This window comes from Dermacentor variabilis, chromosome 2 (assembly GCF_050947875.1).
Source record: "Dermacentor variabilis isolate Ectoservices chromosome 2, ASM5094787v1, whole genome shotgun sequence".
Taxonomy (NCBI): domain Eukaryota; kingdom Metazoa; phylum Arthropoda; class Arachnida; order Ixodida; family Ixodidae; genus Dermacentor; species Dermacentor variabilis.
In genome coordinates, this window is record NC_134569.1 from 14,948,144 (window position 1) to 14,974,675 (window position 26,532).

Below are 26,532 nucleotides of genomic sequence, written 5' to 3' on the forward strand. Positions count from 1 at the left end.
CTCTAGTGAACGCGGTGTTGCCTTAGAAACGAGCTGTTTCTAAGGCTCAGGCGTGCGTCGCTTGCTCAGGCGCACATTTCGTTGTCGCGCCGAACGCTGCGTTGCTTGACGCTCACTGCGTCCAATGCGGGGCGCGTAGTCGCTGCGCCGTAGCCCATTGTCTTACACCCCTTGGCGGGTCGACGGGAACGCTGTCGCGTTCCACTCTTGAAGGCGAACCTTAAGCGTCCTCCAATTTATTGTTGTGTGGCAGAAGGGGCAATCCAAAGGGTGTAACTTTGCCTAAGAGTGTAAGAACAGTTTACACCCTTTGGTTAGCCCCTTCTGCCACACAAAAATAATCGTCATCTGCCTTGATGCGTTTCCTTTCTTTATCGCTGCAAGCCCGGAACTTTCCAGTGACGAACGGCACGCGCATTATCAGAAGGGGCACTCCAAAGGGTGTAAACTGTTCTATGCTGATAACGCGCGTGCCATTCGTTACTGGAAAGTTCTAGGCTCGCAGCGATAAAGAAAGGAAACGCATCAAGGCAGATGACGATTATTTTTGTGTGGCAGAAGGGGCAAGCCAAAGGGTGTAAACTGTTCTTAGAGTGTACCTAGGTTAACCAATGAAAAAAGAAAAAAAAAACGATGGATGGATGGATGGATGGATGGATGATTGAGGCTCAACCCTTTGAATCGGGCGGCGGCGGCGCGCGCCACCTAGCCTTTAATGGTTCTATATGCATGCATACCTATGTATTTACTCCTTTATTTTTGCGTTGGTATTATCCACCAATCAGATAGTCTCCGTTTGGTTATTTCTACCTGTTCAAAGTCTATTCTACTTTCATTGTCTTTAAAACCCAAAGCTTTGAATAGTTCCCCGTTAGATTCAACTGCAGGGTGAAGTTGTTTACAAGCAAGTATCAGGTGTTCAGCCGTTTCCTCCTCCTCTCCACACGCCTCGCACACCAAATCTATCTCCTGGTATCTGGCTCGGCACGTTTTAGTCCGCAGTACACCTGTCCTGGCTTCAAACAACAATGAGCTTCCCTTAGAGTTATCGTAAATATTTTCTTTGGCTATTTCTTGCTTAAACGCCCTGTATGTCTCCAATGCCGATTTGGTTTGCATCTCTGTACTCCACATACCCCTCTCTGTCTCCTTAACCTTTTTCTTGACAGATGATTCCTTACTTGTCCCCCCGCTACTGCCCAAGTATTTGCTTGTCAATTTTCTAGTTCGCTTCTTCCACCTCGTGTCAACATTGCTCGTGTACTAGTAACTGAAAACCTTCCTAGCCCACCGAATTTCCCCCATTTTTCTTAATCGCTCCTCAAATGCTATCTTGCTACTAGCTAGCCTCTCTGCCCTCGAAAGAAGACCATCCCAGATCCCCCTGCACTCCAAGATTTGGTGTCTTGCCATATGTGCTCCCAGAGCGAGCCTACCCACACCACGTTGCCTAATTTCCAACTGTTGTCGGGTCTCTGTTCTAATACATAGAACTGCATTGGCAAAAGTCAGGCCTGGTACCATTACCCCCTTCCATATCCCTCGTACTACCTCGTACCTATTGTAGTTCCACAGTGCCCTACTCTTCATAATCGCTGTACTTCTGTTACCTTTAGTCGTTAGATATTTTTCGTACTCTGTCAGATACTCAATGCCATTATTTATCCACACCCCAAGGTACTTGTATTTATCGACTATCTCCAGCGTGGCCTCCTGTATCTTATGCTCGCCGCAAATGTTATCATTAAAAATCATGACTGCTGATTTTTCTTTGCTAAACTTCAAGCCTAATCTGTCTCCTTCTGTACCACATATGTCCAGTGATTCCTGCAGATCTGCATTGTCAGCCATTAATACAATATCATCCGCGTACATTAGTCCTGGTAATGACTGTTCAATCAATTTTCCTTGTTTGAAAAATGATAGGTTGACGCCGAGCCCGCTTTGCTGTATTTTGGCCTCTAAATTAACCTTGTAGGTACAGCATAAACATCAGAGGTGACAATGGGCACCCCTGCCTAAGTCCCCGCCGAATCATTGCAGGCTCCGAAACCTGCTTTTCCCATTGTATAATCACCCGGTTACCTTTATAGATATCTTTTAAGAAATTGGTTACTCCATCTTGCACTCCTAAAGTTTCCAGAATGCCCCACAAGCCCTCTTGAAGTACACTGTCATAGGCTCCCTTGATGTCCAAAAAAGCCAGCCATAGGGGTCTGTGTTCCTTTTCAGCTATTTCAATGCACTGTGTTAGCGAGAACAGATTGTCTTCTAGCCTCCTATGCTTCCGGAACCCATTTTGTAGCTCTCCAAGTACCCCCTCGTTCTCTACCCATGCCTGCAGTCTGTCCTTTATAATCTGCATAAACCACCCTGTAAACCACTGACGTCACTGTTATAGGCCGGTAGTTATTTATGTCAGCTTTGTCCCCCTTTCCCTTATATATCATTCTCATCCTACTTAGCCTCCATTCGTCAGGTACTTTACCATCCACTAGCATTTTGCTCACCGCCTCCCTCAATGCTTTCTTAGATTTCGGGCCCAATTTCTTTGTTAACGTAATTGGAATACCATCGGGGCCTGCCAATGTGCTACTTAGTACCCTCTTCTCAGCCCTTTCCCACTCTTTTTGTCCAAGCGAAAGCAGTGGGTTAACCGGGCTATCCCTCTCCGACATACTGCAAGTACCATTTCTCTGTTCTGTAAATTTTTCATCATGGTTCCTATATATGCTTCATTGCCTGCTCCTTCTAACCGAGTACCTTGAGCTGTTACTATATACCTCTGCTCTAGGTTTGTCCTATTACCCAAGGAGTTCAGATGTTGCCAGAATTTCCTAGCTGCCTGTTTATTGTTTTTATTGCTTATTTCTGACAGCCATAGGGACCCTTTTGTCTTGATTTTCTTGTTGATCAAATAGGATGCTTCCCTTCTGCATTTTATGTAGTTTGCCCATTTCCTCTCTACCTCTTCTTCAGGCTCTCCCTTAATTTTGGAATACCTATGTTCCCTGGAGGCTTCCCGACGTTTCTTTATGGCCTTCTTAACCTCTTCATCCCACCAGCTCTTGAGTTTCCGTATACCTTGCCTTGTTTTCCTGACTCGCGCCTTACCTAGCTCACGCTCAAATAGTCCCATTAATTTTGGGTAAGTCCAATCAGTTTCAGTACCCTCTGATATTTCCTCTTCAATTTGTTTGGCCGCTATTTCCATTTGGTCTTCTGAGTAAAAAATCACATTTGGCATTTCCTCACGTATCGTTCATGCTTTAGTTTCCCTCTTAAAACTCAACTTGATACGTTTGTGGTCACTACCTATACTTCTGGAGCCCTGTTCATCTATAATCATGGCTCCTAATCTATCGTACATCCCATGTGACATTAATGCATAATCTATTGTCGAGTGTCGACCCCCTACCTCCCATGTTCTGATCCCGTCACACTTTTCAGTAGAGTTACAGACAACTAAGTTAAGCCTCTCACACATATCCAGCAGCATGTTACCTGTGAAGTCTGTGTACCCATCCATATCTTCAAAATGCGCATTCACGTCTCCTAATACAATTACTTCACATCCTTTTCCTAGCTCATTGATGTCCGCTGCTATACAGTCAAAGTTTTTTTGTTTTCCTCTTTAGCATTTGATCCTGTCCAAAGGTATACAAAGCCTAGAAGTGTTTTCGCCCATGCTACTTTTCCTTTTAGCCATAAATGCTCCTTGCATTCCTGTTTGACCCTTTGCCAATTTGTATTTTTATGAATGAGTGCTCCAATTCCCCCACCCCTTCTGCTACCCTGCACTCTGTTGCAGTATTCCCATGCATAATCAGGGTTACAGGGCGGTTGTTCCATATATGTCCCTAAGATGTGTCTCTACAAACCCATAAACCATTAAGTTCTCCTGTCTTAGTTGTTCTTCGATTTCCTCCCATTTTAGCCTATTTCTGTCACCTTGCATGTTAATGAACCCTATGTCTGACTTAATTTGGCTCTTGCGCTTATTCCTGTCACCTCTCCTACAGTACCGATGTTTGCGTGTTTGTGGCTCCTGCCTCGAATCGTCCACGCCTACACTGCTTCTTTCAGGGCTCTGGGTCCCCCTAAAAAAGCTGTTGCCTGGCGACCCATCCTGCCCCCTATCCTTTTGCCAGTGGCACCACTGTAGTGAATGCCATCCTGCACAAAAGGCCGGAAGCCGGTTCCGTACACGTCCCTGCTGACCTCCATTACGCTGTACCCGAGTCGTCCGCTCAGACTCCTAATGACCCGATTGGCCTCAACCACCCTCCTTTCTACCTGGTAAGCCTGGCCCTGGACCTCTGGGACAGTGCATATGCTCACATGCACCCTCCCGGAGGCCTCTCTAAGCTTACTCAGCCCAGTCTCAATGTGCCTCTCAAGGTCCTGGCATCTCCCCTTAAGCACGTCATTGAGCCCAGAATGCATAATGACCAAGCTGTCGCTCTCCGTGCTGAGCCCAACTACTTCCCGCGCCTTGATCATTGCTTCCGCCATGCCCTTGCCCGCTTGCACCTCCACCTGTACTCGCCCGTCCGCCTTCACTCTCGCCATCACGCCCTGTTTGGCCCTCCCCACATTGGAGTCCCCTATCACCAGGATTCTTCTACGTGCAAACCGTTTGACTGCAGCCTGTGTCCGCTGCCCCTCCCTTTGCGCCCGCTGGCGCCCCTGTGGCTGCAGCGTCGCCTCACATCGGGGCGCGTTGTGCAGCTTCACTATAACTACGCCGTTTCACTGGTTGCGAGCTGAGGACGGCTTGCTCTGGCTCCCTGCCTCCCACTTCGCCTGTAGGTTCTACCCTACTTTCTGAGTTTTTGCCAGCACTTTGTTGTCCTGACCCGACCTTCTCCGCTGCCCGCGTCTCCAGCGCGTCGAGCCGCCTTTCCAGTTCGGCGCTCCTTTCTTTTTCTTCCTCAAGCTCGGCCACGGTCCTTACTAACTGCGCGGCCTGGGCCGCCTCCACCTTGACGAAATTGTCAGCTTTCGCCTGCAGTGCTACCCGCTTCTCCTGTTCCTCCCTCAGGTCTGCCTTAAGCTCGTCGAACTTAGCCGCCCAATTCCCTTCCAGTTTTGGACGGCTTCCCTGACGCCCTCGCACGACCTGCACGTGAAGCTAGACCCCTCCGCGTCTGCTAAATTCTGGAACTTAGTTTCGTCGAGGAAGCACCATCGCAGGCACTCGTCGCACTGTACTTGCTCCCTGTCCCCAGCGGCCTTCACGTTCTTCGATTTCATCGCTAGGCCTACGTCCCTAGGCCCAACGAGGAAGTTCGCCAAATCACTCAAGCAAAGCCGACCTCGACCGCTATCCCAAACTAAAATAAAGAATTATCAGTCCCTACCCTATGTAAGAATCCGAGGAGCTAGCTGAAAGAATTAACTAAGCCTATCGATATGTCCCTCCTACCAACTAGGCCTAACGGGGGAGCCGCCAGACCTAGACAAAGCCGGTACGTTTGCTACTCTTACCAAGAATTCAAAACGAACAGGTTATAATAGCGCCACCTACGGCCGTCGGTTGAACGAAAGTGGGCGCAAGCTGCTCCCATAGAAGCCGGATATCTGTGCAGGTCTGGAGTTCCAGTAGGTCGTGGCCTAGACATGACTGTGATTAGGCTTGGGTAGTGCTAGACATGCCAAGAGACGCCGCGAACATGCGCAGTGTCGAAGCACAAAGGAACAAGGCGCCAACGCGGTCGCTACATCGATCTCGACGGTGCGACGCCTCTTGCATTCCGGAACCTCTCCAGTGAAGCAGCAGACGCTGCTTGGCGATGACTGCTCAAAGTGTCCTGCTCCCGCGCAACGTTCAGATAAGACGGCCCGGCCTCGCTCTCATCCATGGCCAAGCTCGCACTGATTAGGCGCGCGCGGCGTTCCTCTTATGTTGAATTCCAATGGCAGATCTAAAACACTCGGCCGGACTACGGACGGAGTGCATTGTTCCGACTGAGACCGCTGACCGCTCTATTACAGTGTACTAGATTCTAGTACACTGTAGCTCTATGCCGCTCTCCTCAAATGCCTGCAAAAGAGACACAGCTTCAGGAATATTTCATGGCAACGGTCACAAGGTTGCGCTCATTTGTTGTCATATATGGATGGAGCATTTACCAAGGCAATATTTGTCAAAACATTAAACCCTTTTGATAGTCCTGCGAGTGCTGGATCAAATGCCAGACCTTGTTTACCTCTCATAGGCGGCACACTCAAAGTTTTTAAAATTGTGCATTTGATGTTAATTTGACTTTGGGAGACTCCTCCGTTTACGTTGCGATATTTGTTCACTCAAGTAGACGAGACTTGACAAGTGAAACTTGCTTCACTGGATTCTCTGTGGTTGCTGTTCTGACAAGGTGACACACAGAACTAATGCCGAATTGAAACTGTTATGTGCACACACCTGACGTGGTTCAAAGCAGGAGCATGTGTGCTCCCCCACCAATAGGATTTAATTAACACTGCTGTATTAAAGCGAAATCATGCCCTGACACCACGAAACCACTTTTTCCAACCTCCGCTGCTCCCCTCTCTTATCCATGTTCAATGATGATAATCCGAGATTTTCTTTTCTGCAATGAGCCTGTTCGAAACGATTCTTTATCTCATGCACTCTGCCAGTGCACAGCTCTCTATTTCTTGGTTGCTGGTAAATAGAATCAATATTTCCTTGCAGATTGCAGAATGAAACAGGAGCTGCGTTAGTATATACAGTCTACCATATCAATTGGAATGACTGTGGCACAGTCATATCCTGTCGGTGCTGTGGTAGTGTGGATAACTCAGTGTCTTCTTTTTCGAAGGACTTTGTCTAAATGACAGGTGAAACACACAAGGAGGTCAAAGTAAGGTGGAGGCTTAAAGTGATAAACTATGGTCAAACAAGGGATGTTGCTGCAGCCAACGTTTTGACAAGGCGACTGACCCTGACGAAGACAAGCGCCTGTGATAAAATGCCGGCTCCAACTACATCCCTTGTTTAACCACTGCTCATCACAGGGGCAAAAGATGAAACATATTTATTCAATCAGTGTTATGAATTTGTGTGGTTTCTGCACTTGGGGCGGGGGGGGGGGGGGGGGGGGGACAGTTGAACAAGGTCACTCTACACATCTACATCCTCCTAGCCTTGGAATGCTATCACAAACCCACCGTGGTTGCTTAGTGGCTTTGTTGTTGTGTCACTAAACATGAGGTCGCAGGATCAAATCGCGGCCACGGCGGCGACACCCGTGTACTTAGATTTAGCTTCATGTCAAAGAACCCCACGTGGTCAAAATCAAATAATCAGATCGTGGTTTTGACAAATAAAACCCCATAATTTATTCTTTGGATTGCTATCACAACAAAAGCAAAGGTTCAACATGGAACGCTGTGTACCCTGCAATGAATACTTGGTAAGAAACATGGCTGTTGCTTAAGTTTACAGTGTTAAATGGACACTAAAGCGAAACAATAAATCAGTTTAGACTAATGAAGCATTGTTTGAGAACCCTGCAGGCAGTCATTTAAAAAAAATAGCCTGATTATTATATGAGAAAATGAAGGTCCAAGTATCAGTATTTGAACTTCGCGCTGGTACGTCAGCGTAACGTCAGGGACACCAAAGAATGTTTTCGCATTTGGGCCGCATTGCCTAAGTAAGGGTTCCCGAAACTTGCCATGTTTAATATTTGGTTCCTTTAGAACACAATGTAGCCAATCTGTACCGCTGTATGTAATTAGTAGGCCCTAGAAGATGCCATCAAAATCCATGACGTCACAGCCCCCAGGTGTGGGAACTTAAGTAGGCGTTGCCACCTGTATTTCGTTCTTGCGCTTTTTCTGGCTTATGAAACGTCTTGTTTTTGTAAGAGTGGTGTATTTAGTGTTGTAGAGCGGCAATTTACTGATGCAGAAAAAATCGTTTTTCACTTTAGTGTCTCTTTAAATAACAAATTTGTTGTCATATAGTTGTCACGCCATCATCATCATACAGCCGTCATTATACACTCATCGTCATCCCATTGTCAAACCGCCTTCATTCTTCAATCAACACCATTCCTTCGTCATTCAATTGTGTTTATGATGCCGTTGTCATGCCATCGTCGTCACGCATTTCTTGTTGTGCTGTAGTTTTGATGCCTTCGTGGACATTCCATTGTCATTGTGACGTTGTCGTCTCTATGCTATATTCATAATTTAAGGACAGTCATATCATTGTCCTCATGCAATCATCATAGCACCTTCGGCTGCACCCGTGTATGCTTAGAAAGCCAGTGAGCACTCAAGCGTCGGAGAAGAGTACAGTAGTTTAAACAAGAATGCTATAAAACATCCTATACACTGAAATGTCATGGAAGAAGCGGAACCCTCAGAGCCCCAAGAACTTTGGCAAGCTCAGGATACAGAGCGAAAACGGCTAGCCCATACCAAAGCTAAGGCTTAAACATTCATGTTACACATTCGTAACCGTCCTAGGAGTTTTCTAAGTAAACTAGAAGCCGTCTATATTTTATTTAAATGTTTCTAGGACACACATTTTATATTTTGCTTTTACTGAGACATGCTGCAGATATTTCTTTTGATGGTTATAGATGTGAAGGTGTTTATGTTAAACACCAATGAAGTGAAGCTGTTTTACTTTATTTGAAAGATGAAATTTCTTATTAGGTACTGTCTGAATCTTCATGCATTGCTGACCACTACAAGTATATTTCTGTAAAATGTTGTAGACATCTGTTGGCATTTATGTATAGGGATACCACACCCCTTTAGATGACTTCAGAGAATTCGTTCAGTACATTACCATTGTGTTGGAATATGCAGGCGATCAGACTCTGCCTGGCATTCTGGTTGGCAACTTGAACATTAGCTATTAACTACCACTCAACACGGTTGGTATATTATAACCATATAATATTAACAATGGAATATGTTTGATGACCACAATAACATCAGATGCAAACATCCACATATGCATCGTGGAAAGTACTGGCAGTATCTTGTGCTGAATTAGAACTCATAGTTGAGCTAGTTGCTACAGTTTCATACATTTAAACAGAGTGTGTAAGGTACACGCAATAAGGTAGAAGACACAGACACCAGCACTGCAGTCCGTCTCTTCTGCACTGCATTTACAAGGATAATGTGCACCTTAGTTTACCAAATGCAAAACATGTGAACTGAGCAATGATGCTGTTCTGCCCTACCTTTTTGTGTGATGCAATGCACACAAACATTACACATTTTGTTTTTTGTTTGACCACTAAAGTGTTTATGGCCTCACTTTATCGCCAAGCTGTTCCCTGCATAGAAACACAAAATTTGGAATGCGAATTCAAGTTTTAATGTCTTTGTAAACATCATTGTGTAAATCACTTCACATATGCAATGCTGCAATAGAAGGTGCTTGAATTACTAAAGGAAGGCTGGGCCTTCATCAGGTGTTGTAAAACGCCTTCAGCGCAACCTTCCTTGGTTTCCAGTGTATTCTGTGAATTGAAATAAAATTAAATAGAAACAGCAAAACAAACATGTCTGCTTCTAAGGCTGCAGCTATTGTTGTGAATGTGCTAGATTGTGGGAAACTAATAGCTTTTTTTTTCTCCCTCCTAACAGCATGAATGGCATAGTGGCTTCACTTTAAGCTATGCACATAGAGACAATGGCCTAAGCTTTGTCAGGTCATTCATACACTTTGTATAGATGTGTGTAATATGACAGCTGTGCAATGGAACTCACACTTGGTTGTTTGCACATGCTTTAATAATGCTTCTGACATCAACTTTCACAGGAACACAATGTTGTACCATGTAACTTGAATGGCATAGAAACCAAGGTAGGCCGAATATTAAGCAGGCTGTGCTGCGGTAGGTTCATAAAACTATACAGCAGGCGAAACTCATACACCAACAAGCACGCCCCAGCAAAGCACAGGAAACCTGCTTTGTTAGCAACAAAAATGGGAATGCTGTAATGAAACGAATGTGCGGTAACCAAAAAATTTATCACTGGGATACTGCATACTGCATTTATGAGCGCACAGTAATGTAATGCACTTCATTTCCTTCCACATTCTTATCCCCGCCCCCAAAAGGTTTTCAGTGCTACTTCCAATTCCCTAAGCAACACATATGCCACATGAGATGTCCACATGTGCTGCCCAGACAGGATAGGCACCAAACCAAGTGTGACAGTTTTTGTTCAAAACTGTTCACAACAGTTGGCACATCAGTGGCTGTCAAGTGGGAAACATAGCTGCTCAAACTTAGAGGGTACACCTCCACCCTTGTACGCTACGCAGAGGCAGTAGTGGGACAGCAGTTGATCCAATAGCTCCCGTTCGTCCAGCATCTCCAATTTCTCCACCCTGGAAGGCAAATAAATGAGAAATACCATGTTTGAACTCAACAGTGAGATATTTTTCACTGGCTTTTCCTTTTTCTTTTCTTTCTTTTTATGTGCAAGATTTATTGTATTTCATATATTTAAGTTTGCCTGCAAGGCATTTAATTATGAAGAAATAGGGTTTTAAAAGCACAAAAAGAAGGCTCCAAACTGGAGGCATAAAATGAGAAATTAAGAGGTAATAAATGTAGCATTAAATATGGGGGAAAAGAAAATGTTGCATATGAAACACACTAATAATAAGGTAATCTTAACTCAATAATCTGGCTGTTTGGGTGTGTTGGGTAGACGTGACAAAAAACAGGTGGTGGAGAGAGGTACACACCGTTGATATGTTTAACTGACAGTTAATTGCTAGAAAGTTCAAGCCTTTCATTGGTACAAAGTTATAATACAGTGCAGAAATTGACTGCAACCACCTGTGCTTGCATGACTAACCTGTGTAATTCCAGGGCAGGGAATGACTGGTAGACCTGGTTCATAGTCCAGACTTTGCACACTTCCCAGCCTGACTGGCGAATCCTGCATTGTTGACAATGCAAGCAGCTTGTTGAAACAAAAGGAATGCCATGTATTAATTTCTACTCAGCAAAAGTGCCATCAAAAGGCATCACTCAACAGACAATATATTTATTACTACAGTTGGCTCGCATTACAACGGACCTTGATAATCTGGCAAAAAATGTCAGTTTTATTCGAAGTCCGTGATATCCGAAACACCCCTCACTTCCGAAATTTTGGTCACGATGTGTAACGTTATAGCAAAGAGTGAGTGACGAACATCCAAAATAACAAAACAAACCAAAAAGTTTGGAGGATGCTTAAGTTTCGCCTTTATGAGTGCAACGCGATAGCATTCAAAGATCCCTGACTGCTTCTCAAGCTTCCCCGCACCTGTTGCTTATGTAACCGTAATGTTTACCAAGAAACGCTGGCGGCAAACTCTATGCCCGAAGGCGAGCGTCGTGGTAGAAACGCAGCCTCTTGCGTGGGCCACGATGCGGCAGAGGCGAACGCCATCTGGAGCTGTTACAAGAAACCAAGTGGCTTTATGGCCTTTGAGATTTGCGAAACGGGTTTAAGTTTTCAGTTTCTGCGTAACAGAATAATAATGTTTTCTCGTATATTCAAATTACAATCCGATGCTATCACGTCTTTAGGTTGTGTGCAAGTCGTACTTTATGATTTTTCTAACATATCTCACATTGAGAAATTGAATTAGTTCAGTAACTTCCTAGCGCTACATGGAGGGCCTACATGGTTGGGTATCTGCGGTTCAAAATTATTTTTGCTGAAACGGCGGCCGACGCAGGACGTCGACGCTGGACTTTTTTTTACACTGGGCTCTTGCGTTAAAAAGTTGCAGTTTCACCTGAGAGGCGAGGCATCGATTGCCATATGGTGTCATGCTCGCACAAGTAAACATGAATACATCTTGCTCGATGACTGCGAAAATTTGCAGTCAAAATGTTGGATTGAGGAAGCGCAGCAGCAGCAGCGAGTGAAGTGACCTTCGTGCTGTCTCTCGCTTCAATGTGAACTAAACGTGGGAGGCAAAGCGCATACCAAGCTACCGGCCCTGCGGCACTTTTTCCACATCGCAGATCGCTTTTAATATACGGCGCCCGGGCGGGTGCACATTTCGTCCACATTGCAGATCACTTTAACGATATGGCAGCCGCACTGTAAGCAGCAGCCCTGGAGTATATCTCTCCCTCGCCTCCCCCCATGCCTCGCGCACGAAAGAAGGCACGCTTCCGCCCTGCCCCACCTTGCTCCCTCACGTGCACGATAATGAGCCACGATCGTCGGCTGACCCTCGCAAGTGAGTTGTCAGCACCTGTCTACACGGCGAAAGTTCATTTTATATGCTCAATGTTGACAAAAATTGCTGCTAATTTCGTCCGCTGTAGCCGATAGTGGGTTGTAGCGTGGTCCGTTAAAAGCAAATTTCATTGCATTAATACAATAGGTCAAGGAAACTAAGGTTGAAATATGCTCTGTTATATTAGAAAGTCTATTGTACATGGGTCTGTTGTAATGAGTGTAGACTTTATTAGAGAATACTTAAAAGAAGAAGAAAAAAAAGGCTTAATTAGAGAGTTTTAATTTAGCATAAAAGCAGGAACAAAATGTACATGTGCAGATCACTAAACGACCCATAGTGTTAAGCATACAGATGCTATTTCTCAGATTTAATGTTAGTTTGTGTGTGGTTTATGTAAAACATGGCGGCGGTCCCAGCCGCCTGTTTCGTACTGAATTTGCTGTTGCTTTTATAGAATTCACTTAATTCGTAGCAGACTGTGTACATGGCTTTGACTGTGTAAAAGGCTGCTTCAACAACAGGGTATTATGGATAACCTTGTGGAGTTTTTGAGATCACTTCTTGGTTTGAATGCATTGAGGTCTAATGAAAGAAACTTCTGCGATGGCAGTACCACCCAATGGTGAGGTCGAGACATAGGTGTGACGGCACATGACCATCATGATCTCCCGATCTTGAAGGCCATGGACAACAGGCTTGTACTGATTTCGCCCCGGATCAGCATACGTGGAAAGTACAACTATAATGCGCTGCCTGTCCCACTTTTCAGATGTACATGCACAGCTTATACAATACATAAAATCACTTATGTGAATTATATATACAACATCTAAAGTGCCATTCGAACAGCGTCCCACATGGAAGCTACGCTATCACGCTATACTAAAACTCGCTTTCTGCAAAGTTCGAAATATTTACAGCAGAAATCCCAGGTCGGCCTATTGTGTCTAATAACAACACACCTACTGAGTCACTATCTAAATTCTTAAATCGCCTTCTGTCAAACATCCCAACCACCCTCCCATCTTTCGTTCAAGACATGCCCCACTTCCTTCGAATAACTGACGGCATCAACGCGAACCAAATCCTTTCCGAGGGCGCTACATATTCTAGTCACTTTGGATGTTTCTGCCCTTTAAACCAACATACCCATGAGTGAAGGAATTGAAGCAGTTTAGTCTAAATCCCTCGCAATCAATCCCCAAGCGCACGCTCCTGAAGTTTACCTGTCACTCCTTAGGTTAGTTCTCATGCTAAACTATTTCGAATTCGATTCTATTCACTACCTGCAAACTTTCGGCACTAGCACGGGTACACCATTCGCTCCCACGTACGCGAACATTTTCATGGGACAGCTTGAAGCAGACCTGCTGAAATCCTACCCTTTAAAATCCCACACCTATCTTCGTTACATTGACGACATATTTATAATATGGGAACACGGCAAAAGCGCCTTAAGCGACTTATTTAGCCATTTCAATCGCTTTCACCCGAGTATTAAATTTACTGCTCACCACTCGCCTAGTCAGATCAACTTCCTGGACATGACGGTCTACACAGAAAACGGAAAACTGAGAACGGCACTTTACCGGAAGCCTACGGATAGCCAGCAATATTTAAACTACAACAGTCATCACCTGCGACACTGCAAGCAAAGAATTTTTGCTGGACAAGCAAAACGAATAAGAAGAATCTGCAGCGAAGACCACGATTATATCTACCACCTAAATTACCTTAAAGCAACGCTAGCAGAAAGGAACTATCCCCAAGTTACTCTCGATAGAGCTTATGGTCCTGCATCAAGATTGGGGAGACAGTCAGAATTGGTGAAGAAACAGCCCACACCAGAATCTGACAGACCGCCGGCCTTAATAACAAAATATTCTAATGCACTCCCAAACATAAACAACATCCTACAAAAATACCACCCAATATATCAAGTAACGAGCGTCTGAGAAAAGCGTTCCTGGATGTACCTAGGGTTACCTATCGCTGCAACAGGAACCTTAAAGACATGTTAGTGCATGCAAAAGTCAGTGAACAGCATTCCCCCGTAATAGAAGCATGTTGTCGCCCCAGGTGCAAAACCTGCAGGCACCTTCAAAGTGACATTAAAATTAAAAGCACCGCAAATAGTTATACACACGAAGTCAAATCTAGCTTCACTTGTACAAGTTCGGATATGATTTATATGCTTGAATGTTCCTTCTGTAAGAAACAATATATCGGTGAAACAAGACAATCAATGAACGTCAGATTAAACGGACATTGTGCGGACACAGCTAAACAGCTTCCCAAAGCCGTCGCCGAGCATTTCAACCAACCAGGTCATAACTTTGATGAACTTAAACTCTACATCTTACAGTAAAATTTCCGTTCTGAACGAGAAGGAAAATAAAGAGAATCATACCTTATCTATAAGTTCAAGACATTGCAACCAATAGGCATAAACATTTCAAAGGGAGCTTTAGAATCTATTCGCTATGCTAAATTTCAAGCTATAGACAACAAACACTTAGTTTGGTTTCTTAGCTTTCTTTTTTTTCATTTTCCCCCTTTCTTTCTTTGCTTTTTTTTTTTCCAGCCAGCGTGTCAGATGCCGTTGCCATGCTGGCTAACATGCAGGCGTTGACACGTGCTTCATAGATGGCTGGGTCACTGGCCTTGTGCACAGCGCTCCTTTATTCTCAATTCGACACACTGACACACCTTCGCTCGTTGCCGCACCCACCCACCTTACAACCTCTCCTCTTTATAAGAACCCCACCTATAGATACTGTGGCGAGGAAAGCATATGCTGCCTTGAAGAAGACAAGTCCACTTGTCGAAATTTTGGCTCCTGCCTTCACCTTGTTCTCATCTTGGTCATCATCCTAATGTCACATAGTGACAAATAACATTTAGGTCGATTTTGCCGGTTAAGCATATGATAGTAGTCGGGTTAAAATTTATATTTCTAAATCTAATTCAATTCTTTCTTTTTATTAAAACTTGCCTAGCCCTAGTGTATCATGGTTAAAATTTGTAATGGCAGGTGAAGCTTCTCAAGGAATTTGAAAGTGGCATTGCCATGTGCCTTTTACTGGTAGTTTCATGCCCTTTTTGGTAAACCAATATGCTACAAATGTTGCTTTCACTTAGTGACGCCGTATCTACTCAAGTAATTCTCGCACTCACATAATGCACACACGCCCCTCGTGGCCCATCAAAAATAATATTACACCCCCAAACATCGCAGCGGCAGATTTCATCTGCTTGTTCTGACCACTGATGATGATAGCGTATGCCAGCCGAGCGCCATGTCTTATTAAGCATGATGCACATTATCAACGAGTGCAGCCTTTGTCTTAGTCCCTAGCACACAGCCCTAGTCCAAAGGTCGGCCAAGAGACATATTATTTATCTGCGTAGTGATTCCAGGTTTAGTGTCTGCAAATAAATCTTGCTTTGTGTTAAACCTGTGGTTTTACTGCTAAGTCCTGTTTGGAAGTATTTCTATGAGCTTGTAGTGGATGGCGTGAGAACCCCGATTTGCAGCAGTTTCGTTCATTTCTTTTTTTTTTTAGCACTTTGTATGTTCTTGCAGTAAATTTTCCTCACAAAATTATCGCACCCCCAAACTCCACATCATTTTCCACAAAACGAAAGTGTGAGGATTATGCGAGTAAATATGGTATATCCGCTGTATCAGAAGTTCCAAGTTGTGCTGAATGTGCATTTACTTTCCTTTGGGTGTCTATTTAACCTGCTAATATCAGGCAAGATCAGAAGCTCACTCGACTGATATTACCGCTGCAGAGGTGAGAAGGAAACACTTTAATGGAGAACACTAACACACATAGCAAATATATTTGAACCTTTACTCAGTCATATCTATGGTTAGAAAATGATAAATCAAAGCATAAACGATCACATACCTAGAAGAAATTGTAGTTCACTTAATTTGTAATCCATCTTGTTAACAACTTCAGGGTGCAAGAACACGCACTTGTATACACGCACACACAGAAGGGGTTGTTCTTGAGTGTGTGACTGTGTGCATGTATGTGAATATGTTTTCTTGCACCTTGAAGTTGTTATCAATGTTTGTTGTTTGTTTGTTTATTTATACTGTCAGTCCAAAAATGGACCATTACAGGAGTGGATAGAAATACAACAACAAGATACAAAATATCGGTACATGTAGATAAAAAAACAATACAATAGCAGTTTTTGTAAAAAGTGACATGCGGTGATCAAAGACAAAACACTCGCAGTATGCGCATCAGAAATAGAAACAGTTGCTATGACACATCCATATCCGGGAAAATAAGATTCTCCACACCAGCAGTAAAAGCACTGACAAAAGAATATGTGACAAGTGGATTGGGTAATTCATTCCATTCTTTGATCGCCCTCGGAAAAAAACTATACTTGAATATATCATTCCGTGTAACTGGTGGCTGTGCGTATAAACTGTACTTGTGTCTGGAGCGTTGATCTGGTGAAATTACACAGAAATCAGCTAAATTAATTCTAACCTGGTTATGAATAATTAAGTATTAAAATTTCAGTCGGTCAAACTTAGTCCTTAGTTCTAAAGCGGAGAGGTTTGCATGTCTGCATAGTTCAGTAGGAGAGTGCACACGCTGATACTTAATAAATATGAATCTGGAGGCAAGTCGTTGAACTCTGTCTAATTTATGACGGTTGGTCACAGTGTTTGACATAAAAATTGTAACAGCGCAAACACATGCAACCACAAAGTATCAAGGACGAGACACAGAGCTTGTGTTTCGTCCTTGTTACTTTGTGGTTGCATGTGTTTGCGCTGTTACAATTTTCATGTCAAGTATGCACCAACTTGCCCAGAAAGAAGTTTTAATGGTTACAGTGTGTGGGTCCCATACAATCTTAGCGCATTCAATAATTGGCCTTATCTTATATGCCAAGCTTTTCCCTTCATAAGACTTTACTTGCCCTGCTACACACCTGATTGATATGCATATTCCACCTCAAATCTTGAGTAAATATTAGTCTTAGATATTTATATCCTGTTCCTCTTTTTAGTTCGTTTGGACCGATGCTGTATTTGTACCGCAAAGTCACCTTCTTTCTTGTTATGGTCATACAAACTGATTTTACTGGGTTCAGTGACATTTGCCATTCATTACACCATTTTAATATTCTTTGTAAATTGTTGTTAAGGTCTAACTGGTAACTTAAACATTCGATCATATTGTAAATAATGCAGTCGTCTGCAAACAACCTTAGTGGAACAGTTATATCAGAAAGCAAATCATTAATAAATGTAAGAAATAAAACAGGGCCCAAGATACTGCCTTGGGGTACTCCAGACAAAACCGGTTTCGACATGGATTTAATTTTATTTATTTCGATGTACTGCTCACGAGACTGAAGGTAGGATGTAAACCACTTAGTAATATTTTGATTTCTAAATATTTCATCCATTTTTGGCAGGAGTTTAGGATGCGATACCTTATCCAACGCTTTGGCAAAGTCTAAAAAAATGAGGTCGACCTGTCCTCGGCAATTTAATGTTTGTGAAAGATCGTGAACGGTTTGGACAAGCTGTGTTATTGTAGACAACCTCTTGCAAAAACCATGTTGTGCTGGTGATAATAAATTGTACGCTTCTAGGTAATTTGACAGATGTTTACAAACTATATGCTCAAGCAGTTTGGAGCAGGTACTTGTAAGAGAAATAGGCCTGTAGTTTCCTACCTCAGATGTGCTCCCACTTTTGTGAACTGAAATTATTTTAGCTTGCTTCCAGGCTGTAGGAAATGTTCCCTGGGTGAGCAAAGACTGAAAGACTACGGTAAGATATTTAGCAACCCACGGAGCATACCTATATAGGAACTCATTCGGGATGCTATGAGGGCTGGGGGATTCCTTAATGTTAATGCGCAGAAGAAGGTTGAGGACTCCTTCCTCGTTGATGAGAAGGTCAGATGCTGAAGGGCAGTCAGAGGTGTCATGAAAGTACGGAAGCGTGTCATTGTCATTGGTGAACATGGAGGAAAAAAAGGAATTGAAATTTTCTGTACGTTCTTGGGTAATCATTTCATCCTCATCTTTATATTGTTTTTTTAGAAGGGTTTACATATCTCCAAAATTTACTAGGTGCTTTATGAAGGAAATTTTCCAGTGTTACATTAAAGAATCTCTCCTTGGATTCCTTGATAAGACCGTTTAAGTCGAGCCTTATGTTATGAAGCAAAGTCTTGTTTTGGGCGCTAGGATCTCGAGAACAAGCTTTTCGTTTCCTTTTTATCTTCTGTTTGACATGGATTATTTCCCTTGTAATCCATGGGTTATTTCGTTTGCATTTTTTACACCTATAGGGATAAACCACGGAATGCAATGCATCGTAACCTTGGAAAAAAAGTCCCAGAGATCGTCAGTGCTACCATTGGATTCATAAACAGATATAAGGTTATCAAACGACCTTTAAAGGTAATTAAAGACACTAACATCATCAGCAGCTTGAAAGTTTAGATATTGGATGCTTGAATCCTGGTGCAAGGGGTACGATGACATGTTCAAGGACAGAATAACCATTCTGCGGTCAGATAACCCTTCATCAACAAGACAGTCAATCACATGCGGTGGCAAAGCATTTGAGATTAATATAAGATCAAGTACAGATGACGTTGTTGCAAACACCCTAGTATATTGGGTAACAAGCTGGGTTAAATTGTAAGAATATATTAAGGGGGGATGCGGCCCTCGAAAACCGAAAAATTGCGAAAGAGTCGATTTTTGAAAAACCATATTTTTGGGTTGTATGTCTCATAAACTACCTGTTCTGTAATTATCAGCACCCCATTCAACCGTAAAGTACAAAAACAAACAACTCTACTTTTGAGGCCACCGTGGCCCATAAAACACGCGCAAATGCTGAAATGAAGTCAAACTTCGCGCGCGCACCATTCCCGGCCCATGCGGCCTGCCTGCGCCATCTTGGTGTCGTTTTGACCGTGAATTCTTTGTCTCTGTTTTGCTGCCTTGCAAAATGGCATCGCCGGCGCGGTTGAGGCGCTATTGGCTTTTTCCCGCGGTGTGATGCGGAGCGCTGATTGGCCGGAGCAGTGCGTTCAAATCTCGCAAGCTAAAGCGCGCCTGCCATTGGCTGCTGCGCTGGTGGCGGCGGCTGCTCAAATCCCGTGGGCTAAAGCGCGCCTGCCAAAAACATCTCAGAAGATGTAACGTCTATGTCTCCGGCTACATATGAATCCCAATCAACGGTCGGGAGATTAAAATCACCTAGTAACAGTATGCTGTCTTGCTCTTTCGCATACGTTTCCATGAATTCTCTTAACAGCAAAATGTGTTCTACTGGCGAGTTTGGAGGCCTGTATACCACTCCAATGAATACAGTACGATTATTCAATTTTGTAGTAATCCATACAGCCTAAATATTTCCTGGTACTTCTAAAGTGAAAAATGTGATATTTCATTTCACCAGAAGGGCCACGCCTCTGCCTCTTCCATCTCGATCCCTCCTAACCAGCGAATATCCGGGTGGCGCGATTTCGCTATTGAGTATATTTTTATGCAACCAGGTTTCAGTAATTGCAGCAATGTCAGGTGCGTGATCAATAACTAGAGCTTCAAGCGCATGTGCTTTGTTTATCAGGCTTCTTGCATTTACGTTGATTATTTTGAAGCCAGCATGTTGGCCTGGCATGCATCAATTATCACTTGCTCCTGAATAAGTTTGCAGTTTGCACCTTTCCTCACGTCCTTCATTCCAGCTGTACAGCATATTGTTTACCTTTAATTTATCAAAAAGAAGCTTTGCTTTCTTTCCTGCTTTCTTTTCCTCACCTGCAGAGTCCCATAGCTTTTTTTCTTATTCCGTGTACTCTTTTAGAGAAATCTTCACTTACGCTGTAATCCGTGTCTTTCAGTTTTGTGCAGTTTTGCAAAACTTTCATTTCATCCCTATAGTCTGCCATCCTCAGGATGATTGGTCGAGTTCTACCAGAAATTTTCTTGCCTAACCTATGAATTCTTTCGATAGAAGATACATTCACTTTCAGAGTAGCACTGAAGATTCCGTCTTTTACTTTGCTTAATAGGGTCTCTTCATTTTCATGTTCGTCTTCTTTAGTTTCTCTAATGACAAGATTATTTAATCATGAACGGTTATCCAGATCATCCAGATGTTTGACCAGACTGGATGTCTCAACGCTGTGGTCAGCTACAATTCCCTCAAGAGATGCGAGCCTGTTCCGAGTCTCGTCTAAGCTTTGTACCTTAGTCTCGATAACAAGAAGCTGGTTCTGCATGTCTAGGATTCTTGTTTCAAACGAGTCTTGCTTGTCCTGAACTGCAGTGAGTTTAGACAAAATTTCCTTCTGGTTATGGAGCAATTCCCTGTACAATGTGACTACATAGACGTCCATAAATGTGGAAAATGTCAAAATAACATCAAGCCAACAATTGTTCCAGCAAGTAAGACTGTGGCTCTGTCTCTCATGGTCCAGAGATAAATAATCAAATCAGTTTAAGCTTGAGCAAATGATACAGTGTGCTGGGGACAACAATATTTCATTGTTCACAAAGCTCTGTGATTGTCACATTTGACGAATTGTAATAACACCAACTTATGTCTGGTTTTGATCAGTGAAAAGATATTCATCGCTAACAATTATACCTTCCTTTCATCACTAACAATTATACCTTCCTTGATGAGGAGGCGATTTCCCAAATGCTTGAGGGCAGTCTAGAGGGGCAAATAACACTACCCATATTGGTCTATATTGTCAAGTGCAGCTACTGTGTCAGCAAAACCATTGCCATTCTAGTGGTTTGCTCTGCCAATAGCTTTCATGGCTGGTGAACTTACTGTGAAATATAGTGTAGTTATGTAATGGCTAAAATGCAGAAGACATTCGTCCTCAGGGGCAGTCATTCAGTAGACTGGAAAGGGTAGTATTGACCCTTCCCTTGTATCTTCAAGTGCCAATGCCCAAAGATATAATTATTTTGCTGCTTTTTTCATATTGGTCGCCATTTACAGTGAAGTGGAAACATAGACATCAATGTAACATTAATAAAGGAAAATACAATCCACTAGCCTTTCCTCCTGGGCTTTGATGGTAGTACATGCCTGCAGCCCTGCTAGAAGGCAATTGCGCTGCTTTAGGTTCTCCACCATCACCTCGGCAAACTTGTCAGCCATGTTGACCTGCACAGGTGTAACCAAACAAGACAAAGGAGTTCAAAGGAGTTAGGAAACTTGTACTGATTAACAGTGGACAAACAAGAAAAGCCTCAGTGCAGAGCCAACGTTTCAACACTTCTGTATCTATATGCTTAATAAGGTAAAAAACAAAGAAATAAAGCAGTGCACAATCTACATGCACAAGTGTGCAGAAAAATTTTAAGACTGACCCTTTTCACGGTGATCCCATGGGTACCGCTATGTTTGATCACACGGTGATGCAATTCTTTGCCTAAGCTGCCTCCGTATTTACAATGGGTGTGCATGACGCCCGGTGCAGCTCAGCAAAACTGTTTCAGCAGATATTGTCGACAGTGACAGGGTGAATGACACAAAGATTTGGCCACAGCTTGATAGAACGTGCAAGCACTTCCAAAGGTCTTTATGCCTTGTCTTAATGGTGTGAGCAGTGTATATGATGCCTGTACTAGAAGCGGGGCTAAGATATATTTTAAGCCATATAAACTGTACGCTTCTGAATTAAATCAGCATCAGTGTCTATTGCTCTTAGTTCTTTATTTGCCAAATGCTTTGAAGCAGTGGTTTTTCATGTTTCTGGCTCAGTAACGTTCCTCGATGCAGTCCCTATCTGATTCTTTCTTTCCTGCTAAATCGCTCGCAGGTTTGCTCAGCTGTGGCAAATTTGTTCTTGCGGAACACCAGGCTTAGAAAATAGATGTTCTGTATGTTCTAATAGCTTGTAGCAAGGACGTATTTATCGCTAGTCACTCACTTACTCTATGGATCGTCACGAAACATTCAGCTTCGAACAATTGTGCTGTCAGTATAGTCCATCATCCATGCTTGGGCACATTAATTCAAGAGTGCGCCTATTCACTTATTCTTGACATGTGGGCAATAGAGTGGGCATTGAGTTGGGGTGGATGTGTCTAGATGGGCGAGAGAAACTTACTATGCCAATGAATGCTGCTACGCACTTTGCCATTGTGTGACGAGCGGTACTCGCTCTTGGCGATGTTCCGGGGTTGAAGTCCTTTCTTTTTTTTAAAGCTTAGTGATCCGACACCGACGGATGCGTGAATTTTTTTATCCTTGAAGAAAGCCATGCATCTCGAAGGGCTGGCAATACAGACAGTCCTTGTGTAGCAGCCATCTGTGAATTTGGCCACACCAGATTCATTTTATTTCTTAATATGCCTGTCACTATTTTTGCAGCCAACTACAGTACGCGTCTTCCTTCTACCATTCCACATTTTGCAGCAAGGATGGAGTGCAGTGCATTAGCAATCACCCAGTTACATTTTCAGCAGCTGATCACACAGGTAGTAGCGGTAGTGGTTTTGCATTTGCTTGACGCAATGCGTGGTGTGCTGCCGAAAGCGCCATCTTGTTCTTCTAGAGCCTACTACTCTGCAGAAACAGTCTATAGTGGTATGAAGTGTGAGTATTGCAAAATCTGAAAAACTCCACTGTGTTAATCAAATTGTGGAACTTCATTTACAGGAAAATAAAAAACTTTTTTTGACAGAGTGAGTTTGTATGTGATATATAGGTAATAAAGTGAGTACTACACATTTTTGTCAATGAAACTAACAATGTCAACTGAACTTGCCAGTCTGATCTCATGTGAAAAGGGACCTCAGATGCCAATAGAAGAGGGCCGGTATAACATAACGATTCTTTTCGCTTGGTTCTACTTCTTTTTTATCAGTCACTGCTGATGAGTTGGCAATCCTGGTGATAATGTAGGCGGAGTGTGCCATTTGGATTACAGACAAAAAGGAAAGGAATTGGAATCGGAAAATCTTTGCATTATCCTGGCCCAGATGTGCAGCATGGAGAATCAAACTACAGAGTAGTAAGGTCTATTTTACTACAGTGATTGCCCTGCATTATATCATTCTTCATAGCTCGCACATAGCTCAGGGCTGTTAAAATGGCCCAGACAATGTAACTACTATCAATATTGTTGTATCAGTGCACCAACTCACGGGGTCATAGGAGACGAGCACCGCATTCGGGAAGTTGCGTGTGATCCAGGACAGGAGTGCCGATGACTCGTCGCAACTCATGTAGACAAGAACACACTCTGCGATGAACATTGTAGGCAGCTTAAGGTCTAGTCCAGACTCGTGCACCACCTTGGCTTCGAACACATCAAGCTCGCGCAGGTCACAGCCCACCAGGTGGTAGTGGCCAGCATGCAAGTCTGAAGCGCTGACCCGGACATCATCATCTGCATACATGCAAGCAGTTGCACTATTATAAAGGCAGCATCACCTCGTGAAAACTGCAAAGAAGCAGCGGCACATTTTGTACTTAACCCAAGGTTGGTGTGCTAACACCTGATGCACGATGGATCAGCAGCTGGTTAAACGCATCTAGAAAGGGCAAAAGGAGACAGTGACGTGCAAGTAGACAGTGAAACATACAGAAAAAGTAACTAGCATGCTGGGAAAGAACGAAAGAGGTCCCAGCATCATAGCACTTGATGGGCATTGGCAAGGATGCATCTTATTGTAAAACAGCAGACCAGACAGGCCAGCACTCAAGGGTTGAAGCATTGAAGGAGAACTAATAGGTTCTAAAAACAAGTTTGTATAGTGCTGCATAGTCAAAAGTGCAGCCAGATTTATAATACATGGACAGTGACCCTAGGACATGTAAACATAACTTTTTTTTCCCCAATATGTATATATCGTTGTTCCGGCGAAAAGTGACAATAGAAAACACTCCCTTGAGGCTCAACTCTATAATTTACACCAACACAAAGTATAATAGCTAGCCTTGCTTAAACAATCACAAAACTGGTGACAGAAAAGAAAGCTGCCGACACATCAGAAACACATAACAGAAATATCACAAGACCATGGATACACAACACATAGAAAGTCATTTGTAGAAGTATCACCTGGAAACATCAAGAAAACAAGTACAAGTGATGAAGACAAAACAGACCTTCAGTGGCTATGCCTTTGAGGAGCTGTTTGCGCAGTCTGATGTAGTAGCACTTGCGTGTGGTGACAGCAGGTAGGTCTACTTCTACGAGGCTCTTAAACTGCGCTTTCTCGTCCATGAGCCGCCAAAACAAGGTGTCAAAGCCCGCACCCAAATTGACGATTTGGCACTCAGGACCGCAGACCTACGGGCAAAAACATCATAACTGATATACATGCTCAAAACGAAAACTACATTTATCCTTGATAGAGAGAGAGAAAGCTGATCACACTTGTTTAGCAAGCTAAATTGCCAATGTTGCTTTGACAACTTGACAGAAAAGTGTGACAGCACATCATCAATAATGAGCACATTTGACACTGGCAGAATCAATTAATAATAAATACATATAAAGCAGACGTCCCATTTCAAGTGTAGCTTTCTTTGTCTACTTTCCCAGTTGTCCCATGGCTACCCGGCTGCTGTTATATCAGTCGGTCGCTATATCTTGGCAAATATATTTATGAATATATATGCAAAAGTTATATGTGCGCCGAATGAAAGTACAAGTGAACTGACTTTTTAAACCCTTGTATGCTGACCAAGTATGTGCACCACTGTTCAGTGTAACAAAGAAATAGCTTCCAAAATAAAACCTGTACATATAATGTCACCTCACAGACACCTCTAAAGCACACCTATATGTTAATAGAATGGGGAATTTCACGAATTCTTTGATTTACTTCGTTTGATTTAGCCATTCAGCATGTGCCACTGGGGATGTTCCCGTTTTTGGTCAAGCCTTCAGAATGGGTATATCCGACTGTCACACAAGAGATGAATCCCTAAGGGTAGTTCGATGCGTGTCGTAATTTTCTGTGCATACATCTGCCATCGCCATTCTTCTCTCGACAAGCATCATACATCGTTTTCGTCCTTGTGACAACGCTACGTGTACGCCTCACACTGTGCATTTGCTTGAATTGGTCTGCATTCCAGCATAGCTTGTAAACTATACCGTGCATAAATATGAAAAGATTGCATGACACTAGAGCTGTGATCTTTATGGTGGATAAAAAGAACTTCCATGAGAATAAATGCTGCTTGGGATAAAAGTAAACAAAATTGCACGCCGCACCGTTAATTGTAGAGCAGTTAATAAACCATTTTACTAAAGCTTCACTTAACATAGCTTCCAACATGTGCATTGGATCTGCGCATTTCTCTCCCTTTAAATCAAGTTGGTTGCTGCGCTCACCTTGAGGAACTTGTCCAAGAGCATTTTGACACCCTGAACTCTGGCATAGTAGCCGCGGCTGATCTCAGGTGTCTTGCGTTCCGTTGCCTTGACAAAGTACTGTATGTAAGGATCGTGCCAGTAGCCCTTTGTAACCGCATCCCTTTTGCTCGAAGTGGCATCAATGTTGGTTTGTATCACAGGGTCCTCTTCACTCATAGCGCACTGCTGTCAACCTCGTTTCCAGCTTCGGCGGCACCGCTTCTTCAGGAGCTCGTCTCACCAGCAGTTACTGGGAGCGCCGCAGCATTGTCGCAGAACCATAACCCGTAACCTCCATGCAGCAATGCTAACGCTACACAGCAGTGATTAAATGATCACCACCCGCGCCGCAAACCCGCATAGGCGTGGAAAACAGATCGAATCCTCAAAAACAACCAAGTAGCATCGCTATCATCATCTGCACTACATCATTTCGCGGACAAATGATTTAGCCAACTTCCTGAATCAAAAAGCATGGAGTTCTTATGTACCGCCAGGCATAGAGTTTGTAGGAAACTCTATGCCGCCAGGTACCGCCGTTGATAGGGCTCGCGGACACGTAGCGGGATTACTTAGCTTCAGTAAATACAATACTGTGGCATCAAACGTCAATAGCTTTCTTCAAATATTGACGACCTATAGAGCTTAGAACTTTTATGCAACTGCTCCCTTGCTTCTGGATCGATGTACAGAGATAAAACCTTGAAGCCACCAATTCACGCTACGTCAGCTCACATTATCCAATTTGTTCAAACAACGTAAAAATTGCCAATTGTTCAACATTTATGTAAAAAAAAGAAAAGTAACTTTAAATGAAACACATCGTGATTTTTAGGAACAAAATAATTGGATTCGCAATCACCACAAACGGATTACATGGGA

General features: G+C 43.3%; 1 protein-coding gene across 2 annotated transcripts; it reads right to left on the reverse strand.

Moving 5' to 3' along the window:
- Positions 1-9,746: 9,746 nt before the first annotated feature.
- LOC142571397 (leucine carboxyl methyltransferase 1-like) lies at positions 9,747-26,305 on the reverse strand. 2 transcript variants are annotated; one of them, XM_075679719.1, is made up of 7 exons: positions 25,630-26,305; positions 24,393-24,576; positions 23,759-23,815; positions 23,426-23,670; positions 21,328-21,437; positions 10,849-10,932; positions 9,747-10,372 (listed from the first exon to the last, which is right to left on the reverse strand). In XM_075679719.1, exons 1-7 carry the CDS (start codon positions 25,825-25,827, stop codon positions 10,234-10,236), a joined length of 1,017 nt encoding a protein of 338 aa, XP_075535834.1. In that variant the 5' UTR covers positions 25,828-26,305; the 3' UTR covers positions 9,747-10,233. The 2 variants fall into 2 exon arrangements, with proteins under 2 accessions (XP_075535834.1, XP_075535835.1); XM_075679720.1 differs by lacking the exon at positions 23,759-23,815 and having other exon boundaries at positions 25,630-26,299.
- Between the last annotated feature and the right edge of the window lie 227 nt (positions 26,306-26,532).

What these genes read in the sequence shown, in the direction of transcription:
- LOC142571397 (XM_075679719.1), bottom strand. Translation starts at nt 25,827, where the DNA reads ATGAGTGAAGAGGACCCTGTGATACAAACCAACATTGATGCCACTTCG. An exon ending in CAAAGGCATAGCCACTGAAG is followed by an intron (nt 23,816 to 24,392) that starts GTCTGTTTTGTC and finishes TGCCCTTTCTAG; the next exon opens with ATGCGTTTAACCAGCTGCTG. An exon ending in TGTTAGCACACCAACCTTGG is followed by an intron (nt 23,671 to 23,758) that starts GTTAAGTACAAA and finishes GCATGTATGCAG; the next exon opens with ATGATGATGTCCGGGTCAGC.